Source organism: Drosophila sechellia, chromosome X (assembly GCF_004382195.2).
Source record: "Drosophila sechellia strain sech25 chromosome X, ASM438219v1, whole genome shotgun sequence".
NCBI classification, from domain to species: Eukaryota; Metazoa; Arthropoda; class Insecta; order Diptera; family Drosophilidae; genus Drosophila; species Drosophila sechellia.
In genome coordinates this window covers 10,734,212-10,750,675 of record NC_045954.1, presented here as the reverse complement: position 1 = coordinate 10,750,675, position 16,464 = coordinate 10,734,212, and the positions used below count along the sequence as shown (strand labels likewise).

The 16,464-nt window shown below is 46.6% G+C and overlaps 3 protein-coding genes across 5 annotated transcripts in view; 2 read left to right on the top strand and 1 right to left on the bottom strand.

Moving 5' to 3' along the window:
• The window catches only part of LOC6617615, an 83,000-nt gene extending 81,030 nt beyond the window's left edge, over positions 1–1,970 (top strand). For both annotated transcript variants that reach the window (XM_032725559.1, XM_032725560.1), the window contains 2 exons: positions 953–1,029; positions 1,092–1,970. In XM_032725559.1, the coding sequence (XP_032581450.1) occupies positions 953–1,029; positions 1,092–1,645 (631 nt within the window). In that variant the 3' untranslated portion in view covers positions 1,646–1,970. The remainder of the gene's footprint in view (positions 1–952; positions 1,030–1,091) is intronic.
• A 1,248-nt stretch (positions 1,971–3,218) lies between these two features.
• LOC6617613 (protein jagged-2) lies at positions 3,219–6,252 on the top strand. The gene is made up of 8 exons (XM_032724212.1): positions 3,219–3,280; positions 3,787–3,926; positions 3,993–4,131; positions 4,192–4,350; positions 4,532–4,723; positions 4,795–4,855; positions 5,053–5,183; positions 5,242–6,252. Exons 2-8 carry the CDS (start codon positions 3,789–3,791, stop codon positions 6,099–6,101), a joined length of 1,680 nt encoding a protein of 559 aa, XP_032580103.1. The 5' UTR covers positions 3,219–3,280; positions 3,787–3,788; the 3' UTR covers positions 6,102–6,252.
• LOC6617611 (unconventional myosin-XV) overlaps positions 6,229–16,464 on the bottom strand; it is a 32,232-nt gene continuing 21,996 nt past the window's right edge. The window contains exons 1-5 of one of the 2 annotated variants that reach the window (XM_002041888.2): positions 13,527–14,636; positions 9,128–9,696; positions 8,807–9,038; positions 7,031–8,173; positions 6,246–6,972 (exon numbers count right to left, since the gene is read on the bottom strand). In XM_002041888.2, coding sequence (XP_002041924.2) covers positions 6,805–6,972; positions 7,031–8,173; positions 8,807–9,038; positions 9,128–9,696; positions 13,527–14,591 — 3,177 coding nt within the window. In that variant the 5' untranslated portion in view covers positions 14,592–14,636 and the 3' untranslated portion in view covers positions 6,246–6,804. Of the gene's footprint in view, positions 6,973–7,030; positions 8,174–8,806; positions 9,039–9,127; positions 9,697–13,526; positions 14,637–16,464 lie in introns of those variants that run through there. The other variant, XM_032724211.1, reaches the window with a different exon arrangement.

Sequence of the window (16,464 nt, the reverse complement as noted above, 5' to 3'; positions counted from 1 at the left end):
GACTCCAATTTTAATACAAATTCTCTTTATTTATGACTCGGCATTTGGGGGGAGTCTTGTTTTCTGCGGTCTGAGTGCGACGTCAATTTCCATTTCCGCTGCATCCTGGCTAATCTGCCTTCATCATTGGAGCAACAGCAGCCAGCGTATATTAGCTATATATGGCTATATCCACGAGTTTCCCCTCTCTTTTTTCGCCCTCGGGTTAAGTGGCCCGGCTTTCCGGTGGGCGGTGGTGGCTGGGAAAGTGGTAGGTAAAATCAAAAATGCCCCAAAATGTCAGGCACTTTTGAAATTTCCTACGCAATTTCCGTTGTCAACACCTTGACAGCTGTCAGACGCACACACAGACACTCTCGACACTCTTACACACTTACACACGCACACCCACACACCACACACTCATAGGCACTTGTCAGTTCGATTTTTCGCCTGCCATGTTTGTTTTTGCTCTTTTTTGCCTAACGGAAACGGAAATTGTTAGGCTTAATAGACAATTCGCATTTCCTGTTCCTTTGAAGTCCTGTATTCAGCCGCCCGCTTCAGTCCGCACAATTGCACAAATCAGTGCTCCTGCTGCTGTTTCTGTCTCCTTTGCGTCCGTTGATGGAATCTGGATCTGAATCACAATAATTATAATATTTAACATCTCAATGGCCAGCCAGATCCTTTGCCCCTCTAATGAGGCGTCGCCGAAGGACATGCATAATCAATGAAGGACCAAACGGACGAATGAATCGCTCAATGAGCGACTGAATGAACGAATAAGTGAGCGTGTCGAAGGAGTAGGATGCAAATTGTGAGGACGGATTAATTAATTAAGCAATACTTAGCCTGTGCAACTGATTTCATCTTGAATTCTATTTGAATGTTTTGCAAATTATGAAGATAATCTCATCTTTTCTTTGTATTATTATTAATAATATGCTTTATTCTTAAACTTTCTTTATAGATACTGCGTGGAGTTCGAGGTAATCAAATCATCTAAAGCCTGCCACAAGCTGCCGCCATATAATCTGATGACAGAAGGTAAGAAAAGTAAATAGTACTTAATATATATGCAATTAAATATGTAAAACGTTATTTTCCAGGCGATCGCATCACGGTGCGCTGTGACCTTGAGGCATTGATCCAAGACTCAGCCGGCAGCTCCACCACCGCCAGGACACCCCAAGGACCCACTACGCCGTCCACGACCACAGTTTCATCCGCAGCTTCCGCCTATGGCCAGCGGACGGATGACCTTGAGGAGGAGCGACTGCAGCGTGAGACCAGCAGCGACGAGGAGGCGACCAACCAGGATGGCGAGGCGGAGGAGGAGGATGAGGAGCCGGAGCAGGATGAGCAGGATGACCTGCAGAATGCCCTGGACTCGGACAGCAACGAGAGTACCGACTACCGTCACCAGCGGCAGTCGCAGATGTCGCAAATGTCCCACAGCCGCCGGACAGCGGGAAAGCGCAGCGCCGTGCCGGCCACGCCCTCGCCCATGCTGCCGCCCACCTACCATTGCCGGGGGGAGGGGCAGGCCGGGCGCACGACACGCTGGAGTGCGCTGCCGGCGCCGTCGTGCCGCGGCAAGTGGCTCCGTCTGACCGTCGGTCCGCCCAAGAAGTGCGGCCACGCCCAGTTCATCTTCGTCTAAGGCGACGTGGTAATGCCGCCAACTCAAGTTGCGGTGATCATTTTTTTTTCTCCGTGTAGGTTATGGTGTACGGTCTCCCCCCACTCATCATATCATATCATATCACCCGCGCCCCTGCCACGCCCCCTCACTTCCGGCCCAAAATCAATAAAGTACCCCATCGTATGTAAGCGTTTAAACATTAAGCCAGTGGATTAAGAAGATCATAGCATATGTATGTATGTGTGGTGAGGTCAGGTTTTTTTTTTGTCTCGCTAGAGAAGAGAACCGGAAATAAAGGACACACTGCCAGTGAAATATAGGTTATATATGGATAAATATCAGACATTTCTAAAGTTTTCGTGGGGTTCTACAATTTTGATTCCTCTTAATAATTGTGGGTTTCAGAAGACATACGACCATACTTACTTCTGCTATCTTAAATACTTTATAAATTTAACAAACTTTCAAAGACTTATGATCTAACCCACACACATGATATTCATCATATAACCATATTGACATCACGGCTGCTGTGGACTTCCTTCGGGGAGCATTTCTCTAATTAGTTAAGGAAATCCTCGCGTGTAAGCATTTGGCCTCAGGACCCAACCAACAACTCAATATAAATGCTCGGGGTCTGTGAAGACGCTCGCATCTCGGATCGGATAATACTAGAAACTAGAGACTAAGTCATCAAATACCGCATAACATCTACAGTGAAAATGGAGTCGAGCTGCGTAGTGAAAGAACCTATATATACATGTATGTGGATGTGCACGAGTGTATCTGTCTAATCGTTAGTTCCCCCGACTCGCAAGCATATAGCACACACACGTTCTACACATACATAACATTTATGATACATTTGTCAAAAGCAAAAGATTGAGGCCCACAAAATTTTGGTTACCCAACTGGCAGACAACCCTCTGGAGTCGGAATTAACGTTTGGATCTTAGCATTAATCTGGATTTTAGGTACACACGAATGTCGAAGTAATTATTATAATTATAATTAAACCAATAATGAGATCATTCAATAAAGAACGAGTATAATTTTAAAGTAAACCAATCTTGTCTTTGAACATATAGCAATCTTGAGCCATCCTGGTTTATCTACAACTTGTTTGGTGACTCGATCGTGAGTGCTGCACAGTGGGTTGAAAGTAGTTTTGAAATAAAATAAATAGTTTTCGGGCATTTAAGAAGAAAATCTGTTAAAGCATTTAATCTATTGTCATTCTTTTATAATTAGGGGATTTATTTTAAATATGAGTTATTCAACCTAGATAAATTCAGAATTATTTCCTTCTCTTATTTTGTGGTAATAGTTTTCTTCTTTTCCAAAGTAGAGAGGGCCATAAAAACCATATCTGGACCCACTGTGCTGAGTACTCAGCTGTTTTGGGTTTACCGGTTGACCCAATTACCACCAATGGTCAGGTGCCTTTCAGCGCTCTTTCTCTGGCTTTGCCTCTCGGCTTCGAGTTCACGGTGAAGGCCAGAAGAATGATAGAGAGAAGAGCGAAGACTTGAAGAAAGAGTCGAGGATCGGCCAGAGGCAGCTGGTCCGACGAGGCGGCTACTTGATTAGTCCCAAAGCGATCGTAGACCGAGACGGACCGCCGACAAGAAGCTGCAGTCTTCACCGTTAAGAGTAATTCTTTGCATTTGCATTCTTTAAGTTTCATTTCTTCTGGCCAGTGGTGATTCATCAAGAAATCGGTTGTTTGGTTGTCGGTTCTCTGTCGGCGGTGTGATTCCCGTTCTTTTTGGTTCGGCCGAGAAGAAAGTTGTCTTCGAACATGTTAATTGCGACGAGGGGCCGTGGGCCGTCGATTTCTTTTAACGGTCTAAGTTTGCCCAAACGAAAACACTTTTCGTTTAAGCCGATAAACGAAAACATCTAGACATTTGACAAGGCCTACACTTAGCTTTTCTTTATTCAGGCATAAAGTTCAGCACATTAAGTTGGTTTAAAGTCTAAGAAACTTTTTGTGAAGAGGTCGCTAGATCCAACTTAGATGATCTTGCTTTTAATGTACACATAAAAGACATTATTTGAAGGGAATTTTAACGGAGTAGTCAAACGTATAAGAAAACTTAATTTTTATTAAAAGAGACAACAATAAATACAAAATAAATATATTAAATCGGTCTTAGATATGTTGTCAGACAAAAAGGCGGCTCTCCTGCTGGTGACCGCGATCACCGCCCTCAAATTGGAGGAAATGAATGCCTATAGACGCAACTTCGATGCGCGGCAAAGTAGTAATTCGAATATTCCACTCTGGAAACAGCGAGTAAGTTGGAGAACCTGAAGTTCATAATTTTCTCGAACTAATCCCGAAAGTTTCCGATTACCCAAGGCCTGTGAGAAATCACAGAAACTGCGACAAAATGCACACTATGTTTGCGATGAAAAAGGTGACTTTAAGTGCCTTCCTGGGTGGCAGGGTGATCTTTGCCAGGTGCCCATGTGTCGAAGGGGCTGTGACCCGATGAATGGTATGTTTACTCCTTCAGCTGATTCCCTATCTTGTGGCCCCTGAACTCACTATCTCACAGGTTACTGCCAGCGACCCGGGGAATGCAGATGTCGCATCGGATACAGCGGCGAACTCTGCGACAAGTGCATCCCGCTTCCTGGGTGCCAACATGGCGGTTGCACCAAGCCATTCGAGTGCATCTGTAAGCCTGGCTGGGCGGGACTCTTCTGCACGGAACGTAAGTAGTTACCGGAAAATGATAACCACTACACGATTGGTCTTAAGTTAAAACATAGGGAACTAATATCGTTTTGGGGGTTGTACTTGCTATAAAGCATTTACAACAGATCAAAAATTCCTATTTCTGTCCAATCCGATTACTCAATTGCTTGTTTCCTCCAATCCGCGCGCAACCATAGCAAGTTGCCGTACCGGATGCCACAGCACCCGTGGATATTGCGAAGCGCCTGGGGAGTGCCGCTGCCGGATTGGTTATGCCGGACGCACCTGCTCCGAGTGCGCCACGATGCCGGGCTGTCAGCACGGCACCTGCAACAAGCCACTGGAATGCCTCTGCCTGCCCGGCTATACCGGACTACTTTGCCAGACGCGTAAGTCCTGCAATCACCAAAGGGATCCACCATCCACCCTACTAATCCCAAACTCCATTCCGCCATTCCAGCAATCTGTGACCCAGATTGCAGCAAGCAGCACGGATATTGCCGCAAACCTGGCGAGTGCCGGTAAGTAGGAGCAGCATTTCAATGAAGGAAATGCACAAGATGTGTTCGGCAATCTGGAGTGCCCCTTTTGGGCTAAGTCAACTGTTTTAATCATTAATTTAACATTCCCAAGCATTATGGCTCAGTTAGCTTAGCACTAACAGCAAAACTAACCCATATTTGCCATCAATTTTCACGGACATCCCCTTCTTCTCCAGCTGCAAGGTGGGCTGGACGGGCAGCCAGTGCGACAAGTGCTTCCCGTATCCGGGATGTGCCAATGGGGATTGCGAGGCGCCGTGGGAGTGCAACTGCCATCCCGGCTGGGGCGGAATGCTGTGCGACGAGAGTGAGTATATCCGTATATGCGACCATGCCCACGGGGAATTGACCGAGTTGACCCACAGAGCTCACCTACTGCGTGGAGCATCCGGACACGTGCGAAAACGGGGGCAAGTGCACTTCGCTGAGTCGCGAGGATGGGAGCTTCCAGTGCCAGTGCCGGCAGGGATTTCTGGGCAAGAACTGCGAGATACGCGATGACTTTCTGCTGACCTCAGAGGTGCCACCGCGAATCACACCGCCCACACCCGCCGAACTCGAACTGGAACTAGATGGCGAACTGGACCAGAACGGGCAGCAGGACATCGGCACAGGTGTGCCCGATGACAGCGCGCCAGGAGGCGGGCTGGTTGGGGAAAAGTTGCCAGCGGGTAACGAGCCGGAGCGGCGGAAAAATGACACCGCAGCCAACGTGGCAGCCGCAGGAGCAGGAGCTGGAGCAGGACCCATGAATCCACTACCCGGCAAAAGCAACGCCACAAGGACGACATTGGTGGTGGCAACTGGAACTGGCAGCCACAATGCGACTAATGAAGCGTTAAGCGCCGTTACAACGAGGCGTGCCACCCCGATTCCCCTCACATCCGGCGAAAAAGCCGTAAAGGGTAATGCAACAAGTGTGACGGCAGCGACAGGACCTCAGCCACGCCCCCCGCCGCCCATCGTTGCTAGCCAGGAGCAAACAATAGCAAATTTGGCGCCAGCTGGAACAGGAACAGCAACAGCAACAACAGCACCAACGGCTACAACAGCAGCAACATCCGTGACCAGCCACAAGGATAAGCCAAATGTGGCGGACGAGGAAGAGGACGAAGATGACGAGGATGATGAGGAGGATGAGGATGGCGAGTACGATGAGGAGGAGGATGAGGACGAGGACGACGAGGAGGATGACAGCGATCAACTCATACCAAATATTATATAGTTAAGAAACTGACAAATGACAAGTAATCCCTCTTTTATATACGCATTGCTCAGTTAAGGGCCACTTATCCAGCATCTCAAAGCTATTTTTTTTTGAATATTTATAAACTAATGAATGAAACATCCAATTAAAAAACTCCATCCATTGCGATAGATATACATATATAAATTGTATTTATTTATGATAATTTTAGGGATTAAGCTAAGCAATTTTCGATTTAACAAATGTCAAAAAAAAAATGATATTATTAAAGTTTGCTAATCTTAAGTTCTACAAGAAGTCGTTGAATCGAAATAGGGATAGGGGATTAGAGGATTGGACTCAGAGCCTGTGGGAGTTCAATTCCTGCACTCGGATTGCACTTGGTTCGCTTAAACTTAAGACAAATGGGGGACTACGAGTTCGGGTTTGAAGGGGGATCTATATGGCCATCTTAGCGCCACCGAGTTGGGGGTAGTACGATTGGATTGGGTATCGAAAATTGGGATATGGAAACCAGCACAACATAGACATCTAAACATACATATGACTCCTGCATATGGGTGTTAATAAATATATGTAACTGGTAGGGGGGACTTACGAATCGACAAAAAAATATGTGGAAATATGGGAGAGAGAATAATAACTCAATACAATATCGATACGAATAATCATAATAATTATAATAATAATAATGGGTATTGCAAGAGCAATCCTGGTTGCCTTAGTTGAGCTCCCGCTTGTCGCGCTGACTGATCTGCGCCATGGTTATGTACTGGCGCACCAGGCGCGAGATCTCGTGGGCCTGCTCCGTTTGGACGCGGATCACGCGCTGCTGCATCAGATTGCCCACCTTCATGTCCAGGAAGAGGGCGCCATCCTCCGAGCGAACCTGCAATAATATAAATTCAGTAAGCAATACAGTTTTCAATTCCTCACCAACTCCTCACCTTTCGCGTGGAAATGACCTCCATGAAGCTCCAGTGCTGCAGGGTCTCGTGTGTATTGGGATCCAGGAAGAGGACGCCACGTCGATTGAGCGCCAGGATGAGATCCCGCCACATGGGACTATGGTTATCCTCCACATGCGGACCCTCCTCCGCCCAAATGCGCTTCACTGCGAAGAAGCTGCTGCCGAAGAGCGGCCAGGTGGCCAGCACGTTGAGGAACTGCGCCTTCACCTGGCCGGGACTCAGGTTTGCCACCTGCGGCCACGCTGACTGAACGAGACCCACCCACTGGGCAGGTCGGATCTCACGGATACCCAGCGCCGGCTTGGGCAGCAAGAATTTGATCTCCTTCATCGCGGGCACGTGACTCAGATCGGCGGCCCGATGGAGCAGGGCAGCGATTCTCGCCATATCCCTGACCATTTCCGGCACGGGCACTCCATTGCCGGGTAGTTCCAGCAGCAGACCCTCTAGGTAATCAGGTGCCACCTGGTTGAAGAGCACCTCCACGTAGAGCGGCATGGGAGCCGGTTCTCGTTTCAAGGCGAAGTGCCAAACGGATCGGCAGAAGATCAGGTAGAAGGGCTGTCCGGACTTGAGCAGCTCCGTGGTCACATCAAGGATATACTCATCGGCGGCCAGCGGCATGGTGAACGCATCACCCTGGACGATGCAGTACAGCGAGAACTCCTGCTGCTCCGCCTCGGATTCCACGCCCAGGAGGGCGCACAGTTCGGCAATGACATCAGCCACCACGGTGGAGCAACGGGTGTTGACCACACGCTCCGCTCCGCCGGGCAGGCGGTAGATTTGTCGCCTGGCTGAACGTCCAGCGGACACAGCCGTCACTTCCTCCACACTGGGCACATTCTTGCGGCCGCCGCAGCGGGCCGTCTTTCGGAGATTGGTCAGGCAAACGGCCGCTGTGCCGTGACAGGAACGGCGACGATCGGATGCCGCCGAGGTCAAGTGCTCCATCAGGTAGGGACGCAGTGCGTCCGAGCAGCCAAAGTATGCCGCCAGGATGCTGAGCAGGCGCCAGGCACGCTGCGAGCTATCCGGACATGGTGACCGATTGGCCGTCGTCTGCTTCATCAGCTGGCAGTAGACCTCGTCGCGCAGGGCCAAGTATTTGTGACAATGCTGTTGGTTAAAAAGGAAACATTTGGAACAAATTAGTCAAATAAGTTGAATATTATTATTCCAATATAAATATCCGGCTTGAAAGTCTTCTTCCTTGATAACCACAACTGAAATCATACATGTTCAATACGGAAACTGACAGTTTGGTTTGTTCAAGATACAACTTAAAAGACTTCCGATTGCTGACTTTATATAACAACTCTTCCTGTTTGCAACTCAAATCAAGTTTTGCAAAACTGGAACTTGTCAAGTGGTCACATTTTACCCAAAAGCTAAAAGCTGCTTTATCAACATTGCTTATCAATATTGCTTTATTGGATTGCACATCCTTTATCTTCTAACTATATGTGATAAGGTACTCTCGTGATCCACTGACTTGTAAAACGATCTTCATTTTCCTTTCCTTTCTGACTTTGAGGTGTCCACATCCAAACTATTTTCGGTTCGGGTGCTTAAGTCGAATTTCTAGGGCAGCAGAACGGCCTGCGATTCAGTTGTCGCCCGAAACCAGTTGCACATATTTGTGGGACCACCTCAAAGTCACCGATTCCAACCGGTTTGGCTAACCCAGAACCCAGAATACAGAACCCAGAACCCAGAACTATGAACCAAGAAGCCGGGCACAACACTCACCATGAGCACAGTGTAGACGCACTTGACCTCGGTGAGGTCGGGATCCAGCGGTATATCGCCGCAGTAGCGCAGGATGCAGTCGAAGCACTCGAGCGCCAGTGGCGCCAGGTCATTTGGAAGTCGGAGGAGCGGCAGGCGTATGGCGTGGCCCTGCCACTTGACCAGTTCCGCATAGGAGCGGTTCGCGGCGGACTGGTGCCGCTCGTGGTGGCGGTCAGCGTCCCTCAGTTGGCTGCAAAGGAATCACAGATATACCCATTAGAATCATGTCCCTTGGCCAAACCCAACCCATGCCCCATCCCACTTGAAATAGAAACTCACTCATTGCGGAAGTGCTGCATGGCGAACTGGAGCAGCGAGTACTTGGTGACCGACGGTGGAGTGCCACCATTGCTCTCGTCCTGCAGATAATTGGCATCCAGGTCGTGATGCGGCAGGGACTGCGACTGCTGCTGTTGCTGCTGCAGCATCTGCTCCTGGTGATGCAGCTGTCCGTTGGTCAGCGACGAGGGCTGTTGACCAGCATTCGACTTCCGGGCGGAGTGCAGGTAGCTCTGCTGCTTGAGGAAGCGCTGCTGCTGACCCTGCTGCTGACCCAACTGCTGCTGCTGCTGCTGGTGATCGGCGGCCATCTGGTGCTCCTCCAGAGCGTCCTCCAACTGCTGCTGTTGTTGCTGCTGCTGATGGTGCTGTTGCTGTTGTTGCTGCTGCTGCAGGTGGTGATGCAGTTCCGACTGCTGCAGCTGCTCAATCTGCCGTGATCCGCCATCCACGCCGTGCTCGTTGCGCTGGGCGTGCGCCTGGCGGGATTCCAGGCGCTCCAGCGGCACATTCAATGTCTGGGCGGCGGCTCGGGCGCCCGACGACAAAGTGGAGGCCTTTGATTGTGACTGCAGGGGGGGAAAGGATAAAATAATTTATTATTTAAAGAACCTTACAGTTCAATCTTTATGATTTTAAATAAGTATCCTAAGACTAACTAGTATAATATATCTATTTTAACAATAATAAAATATGATGGTCGAACATTTATTACAAAATCAATGTTACGATTAGATCATCAAGGTGTTTTAGGCCAGGATAAGTGTTTAATTAATGTTAACGCTGCGCTTTTTAATAGCTGATTAATCAATTTGCAAAAAAGATGACCGCCAATGTTTTACACAGAAATAACTTTCAAACTCAATTGCAAGATGGCATGTTCATATATTTTAGCTGGAACACTGATCAAAAATAATGCAAATAAACATTTCTTTTTTAGTGAATTTAAAATCAAAGCATTTCATAATTTTGATTGCCAGAATATTCAAATCAATACAACTATTATTAAATATTTAAACACACAAATTAAAAATGACTTATAATTGGTTGTGGAATTTATAAGCATAAAATTCGGTTGAGATGCGACTTAAGGATTACAAATTAGTTTCGAAAGTCGACTTTTCTGGCGATTACAATTATTTTTTTTACCGTGCAGAGTTGAGAGAGGCAGCAATTTGTTAATTGACTTGCAGCGTGCAACTTGCAACTTGCAGCCCGCCAATCGCATATATATTTTTTTTCTTTTTAGTTTTGCTGGCCATGTCAATGGCATGTGAAAGTTGCTGGGCGCCTTTTTGGCCAACTCGACGACCAGCAACCAGTTGCCGCCGTTCGACTGCCATTTGCTCGCATTGACGCCCATCCCGTTGCAGTGCGGGAAGGGGGCGTGGCCGATGATTTATGCTCCCATATTGCCCGGTGACAGCTGGCGGGGATTGGATATTGGCGATCGGCGGCGATACGAGCGATTTTGGCAACGAAAGTGTTTGCTGGCATTTGTGATTTTTCACTTTTATTGCTTGCATTCAATTATTTGGTGCAATTTGTTGCAATTGCTTTCTTTTTTTCGCCTTTTTTGTCTTCTTCTTTCCTGCACGCCCCCACAGGCACGCAGCCATAAATATTTGGCTATATAGATAAGTACGAAAGTATATATACTCCCAACTACCACACAATTGCATTTTACACGCTCATGCGAGAAGAGATTAGTAAAAGTTGTTGTTTATGAAAGCGGAAATCTTTCACCAATCAATCAACTTGCCATATGTGAAAAATTATGCGCATTGTTCAAATTTTGGCCAGCAACGTGAAAAACCACTGCAGGAAAGTAAAAAACATAAAATCAATACGAACTCATCATTACACCCAACTGGTTGTAGACGAAGATTGTTTTTGGTATTGCAACTATTTTTTAATCAAACTGAAATGCACCAAAGAAAAGTGGATTAAATGGTGATATCATTTCCAGAGCTACCAAAATCAATCTGGCGACTCGCTTAAGTCAATCAACAATCAGTAAGTATTCCCATTTCTTCATTTTCGTATGGGTATCAATATTTCATAGCAAACCAACAGGTTTCTAAACATAACAGCGGTTTTTAGTTCATAAATTATGCATGATTTTCGGACATTTCCCAGTCTCTATTTTCAGATTTCTTAACTGCGGCTAGAAACCACAAGTAAACCATAAGTAATGTAACGAAAGCAAGTTGAGCTACCATACATTTTCACGCATCTCTGTTTTTCGTTGGTGGTTAATTTCATGTGCAATCCTTTGGGCAATTAATGTTGCTTAATATGCTCAAGAATGGTATTACTATTTACCATATTTTACCAAAAAAAAACAATTTCTTTACCAAGAAAGAGCACAAGAACATGCAACTTCATCAATGGCGTGGGTGCACCAACATGCTCAGCAGGAACCATTGTTAAGTGCCAGACATCCAATCGAGATCGCCTTGGGACGCGGATCACCCACGTCCAAGTGCCTAATCCCGGCCAGAAGCTTTTGGGGACTCGTCTGGCTGTCTGGATGCAATCGAGAAGCTGTTAGCTGTCAGCCAAAAACAAAAAAAAACGGGGCCAAGTCTTATGTTAACAGCAGAAATGGGTATGTGGGTATGGTACTATATCGCAGCATACTAGAACTGGAACCGGGCGGCTACCAACTGGGTCAGATGGCCTGAATCGGTGGACTCTAGATGCTCCAGTTACCAGTGGCACTCGACTTGCAGCGCGATAATTCTCGCACAGTCACAGCAAAAAGCACTCGCACACACGCACGCATGTGATGGTGGGCAAAAACAAGAGTTAAATTCGGACTGTAATTTCTAAGTGACCGCTAAAACTTTCTTTTTGGCTAGCTAGCTGACTTGGCTGGCTTTGTGTTATTTCATACGAATTTCATCGTGTGTGCCGCGGTATTTCTTTGTTTTGCCTGAGCTTCAGTTAATTAAAAATTCGAAATTAATGCCAGTTGTCCGTCCGTTTTGGATGGATTTACGGCGGACCAAACTGCAGCGGATGGTCGAAAGACATTAAAGTAATTTACTATTGGCGCAGCTGGAAAGCAATAAAGACGCACAATACGAAACAACAAAAAAAACACCACACACACACACGAAAAGAGTGTAATTAAATTATTTAAATCAAATTACGGTTAGATTATAATGCGGTTTTTTTCATGGCGCTCGTATAGAAGTATAATAACCCATATTGTACTATCGTACAGCCTGCATCTTTGTGGGTCACCATCCATCCATCCATCCAAGCAAGCGAGCAACCCATCCCATTCAGCAGTTCCCATTGTCTTTAATCTTTTGTTTTTATGGATCGCACACCGAGTGGTCATCGAACCCGAACTATAAACGTGATGGCATCTTTTTGATCCAGCACGCTCCTCATTTTCCGGGGGCAAGAAAGTTCGCCAGGGAATTTAGAACGTGCAATACGCACATCCCAACCCATTCCCCGTGCTCAACTCAATTCAACCTCTTCCAGCTGGACAAGATCGATTAAGCACAATTAGGGGATTCATTTAAACCACTGTTCAGTGAATAGGAGACTTTGTAACATTCTCTATACTTAAGATTAACCATCCCCGGCAAGATGTGATGCAGTATCTAAATCTAACAAAGTATCTTCTAACTTTGAACTTCCAGTGAGTACATAAAGTTTCAGTTAAGATCCCTTCCAGATCTAACTTCAATATCATTTGGAAGAACTGAAACCAGTGGAAAAGAAAGATCAGCCTGGTGATCCATTGGAAAATTCAATGAGTGCCCGAAAAAGATGATTTCCCTACTCCTTTGTTGCCCACTAACAATGTTGACATAGTGGAGACCCCGACTTCACTGTATCACTCAGTCTTATATAATCAAGACCCGAAATCACCACTTTACCCGCTAATTAGCCCACCAACCACCAACCAGGTTGCCCAGCAATGAGGTTCGTGATGTAAGAGACTGCTCAGTGGGCTGATGGGTTGGTGGGCTTTCGACGGTTTTGTTTGGACGAACAGACAGACGGGCCAAGACGGAGTGCGTCTGGCCACGCTAATAATGCGATTATGTGTCGACTTAATAACACCGTTAGACTTGAGCACCACGATCATTCATCTCACACCCCTATTACCTCCATAACCGAAGCTTTGAAAACGAGCCCATGATTTGTTGTCTTTTTTTTTGGCTTTTTGGTGGGCCGCTGAAAAGCGATCATATTTGATTAACTTCTCATTTGTTTTTACCTCCGAAATTGGTGGAAAAATTGTGTATACTCGATACAGTTTCAACGGTTTGATAAAGATAAATAGATGAAATAGATTTCATTTCACTGAATTTAAGTAATAAAAGTACCAGAAGGATTCGATGCAGATACAATAAATCCCTAAAAATGTTACCTCATTGGAGTTCATTGTCTCGAATCGCGCCAGGATCTCCTTGACCGAGATCTTCGACTCCGTTGGCTCCTCAAGAATGGTCTCCATGCGACTGACGGATCCACTACTGGCATTGCTGACCCGCCGCGTCTTGTTTCCACCCGGGATTAGCAGGGCCGTAGATGCCAACGGATTGTTTCCGCCTTGAAAGGCAATCAAATTGGAGGTGGTGATGGGAGAAGGAGCAGGAGCAGGACCAGGAGCTGGAGCAGAGGCTGGTACAGAAGCAGGAGCTGGAGAGCAGCTGGAACTGGAGGTGGGATGTGACTCCATGTGTGGCATATCCTGCTCCTCGTTGTTGTTATTGTCATCTCTTTGGCTCATTTGCATCTTGAAGTTGAGCTGCTCCTCCAAACAGCACTGCTCGCACAGACTGCCGGCGGAGGAGTTGGATGTGAGTGTGGCGGTGGTGCAGCACTTGTACACGATGTCCTCCTCAACGCTCCAGGCATTGTCGTTGGCCATTCCGAGATCCCCGCCTGAGCCGGATCCACACAGATCCCCGCCAGCCTCGTGCATTCCCAACGAGACGCAGCACTGTTCATTCAGCTCCCGAATACTCTCATTGGTCAGCTGGTCGAGATCACTGCGTCGGATGTGCTGCTGTTGCTGCTGCTGCTGGTGGAGCGACTGCATCTGAATTTGGGCATGGTGCACCTGGGCCGCTGTGGTGCCCGTGATGTGCGCTATTTCCGCATCATCCGAGTCCGTATAGAGCATCTCGTGCTCCTCATCCGTCAGGTTGTTCAGGGAGTCCAAGGAGGCGCATTTGCACTCCTGTTCGCCATCATCTTGAGCTCCTCGATCCCCATCCCTATCCCTCTCTCGATTCGGATCCTGGTCCTGCTGCTGACCCTGCTGCTGCAGCAACTTAAAGTTGTTGACCTTATCGTGGTGCATTTTGCTAATCAGCGACTCCACCTTGTTGACAATGCTGCTGAACTTGTGGGGCACACTCCCGCCGCCGGAGGTCAGTTGCACCGCCGGGCAGGAGGAGGACTTGCTGGCCCGCACGCTCTGCGACATCCTTGGCAAACGCTTGGCTCCGAGCTGCGAGCTCCTAGGTTCAGGATCAGGTGGCGACTACAGTCACGACCATTGCCATAAGGCCAGCGTCTCAGTGAAAGTTAATGCATTGTGATGGACGGCCTGCAGGCTCTATATTGCACCATGGCGAATGTTCAAATATATTGTTTGCACAGCGGTTCGGTTCGTGCAAACAAACAAAAAAAAAAAAACAAGAAAAACAGAAACATCAACAACAAGTCGAGGAAAACGCGGACGTCGAACGGCGAAAAATGAAAAGCGAACCGCAGCGGCCAGCGTTTCCCGCACAATGAGTGTTGAATGGATTGGATTCGATGGTCGGACACACACATCAAGCCATACGTATACGCGATTTTTGCAGCTATTGGTTGTAGTTTTTATTTCATTTTTATTTATTTCTATTTGTATTTTCTTATTCGATGTGTGGAAATTGGCAATGCAGTTAAATGCGTGCCGTATTTGTTACTTTTTCTTGTTATTTTTTTACGCTTTTCTGCCTCAATTTATTTTAATTTGCCATTTGCAGTTTGTCTTTCCACTTGATGGACTGGCGAAAATCCGCCGATCGTCGCCTCTGTTTTTTTGTTTATATATATATATATATATATAAATGAGTTATCTCTGTAAGAGCAGTTCGAAAATATGGCCATATAATTGGAATCAATGCTGAGTTGCGCGTTTTTCAGCCAGCACGGATGGTTGGGCAAATTGTTTGCCAATCTACGATCGGAATGAAGTAACCATTATAATAACAAGCCATGGGATGGACAATGGGAGTGCAGTTCGATCCAGTCATCCAATATTTTGATATTACTACACTGCCTCAGTATAAATTGCATGTGTATGATATGATTTGGCAACTAATTAAATCGAATGGTGATTAGAAATGGATTTAATAATATATTCGCCAAATTGAAAGTGTTTTCATTATGGTTAAAACAAAGCAGATGCTTTGTTTAGTAGGATATAAACAATTATTAATGTAAATCACAAATAATTATCAGCAATCAATGAGCCTGTTTTACTCATCCGATTTCACTGACTTTTTAGCAACAGTTCGCTAACTGTTAGAAAACAAACTTCTTGGAAAATGGTAATGGAAAGTGCTTTTCTCCAAACAGATTGGCTGTGATCTTTTTGAGACTTTTTCGAACTGCTCCCACAAAAGTTCGGTGGTGGCTTATCTGTAGTCCGGTTATGGCCATTCAATCGAAACCACTTGATTTGTCATCATACATTTGTTTACGCTATTTTCTGGGTCAGTCCGGGCCAGCTTTTTGTATTGGCCCATGGGAAAAGCATTTTAGCACAACAGAGCACAAATAAAAAAAATAAAAAACACAAAAAATGAAGCTATCGAAGCTTAAACTTGGTCAATTCGAAGGCGGCAAAAAGGCCAAAAGAATTCGATACGAGAGCGCGCTGCGTGGTGCCGTTACCGCACATTCGTAACAACTAACGACTGAAAACTAAAAGCTAAAAACTTAAAACTGTCTTGGCTGAAACTGGCCAACGCAATCTGGTCAAAATGGAAAAGAGCCAACTGGCCATTTCACTCGCAGCCGAGGAGAGCAAGTGGCAGAGCCGCAGAACGGCTTTAAGCCAAGTTAAAACCAAGTCCAAGAAGACCAACTGAGCGGAGTGAAAACCGAAATCTCTTGGCTCTCGCGACTCTTGGCCAAGCCGAGCGTAAAGCCCCTCCGGAGAAAGAGCGGGAAAGTCTTTCTCCGGCTGCGATTCCCATTCCCCCTGCTCAGCTAACTGTTCCGACTGCTCTTTGGCCATTCCAAACTCCTCTCCACATCTGCCACTCAGATTGGTCAGATGGGTCAGTCTGACTGGGCAGCTTTGG

Bases quoted from the DNA above. Each gene is read 5' to 3' on its own strand.
- LOC6617613 (XM_032724212.1), top strand. From the start codon at position 3,789: ATGTTGTCAGACAAAAAGGCGGCTCTCCTGCTGGTGACCGCGATCACC. The intron at 4,724-4,794 runs GTAAGTCCTGCA...CCGCCATTCCAG, and splicing joins CGGACTACTTTGCCAGACGC to CAATCTGTGACCCAGATTGC. The intron at 5,184-5,241 runs GTGAGTATATCC...GTTGACCCACAG, and splicing joins CGGAATGCTGTGCGACGAGA to AGCTCACCTACTGCGTGGAG.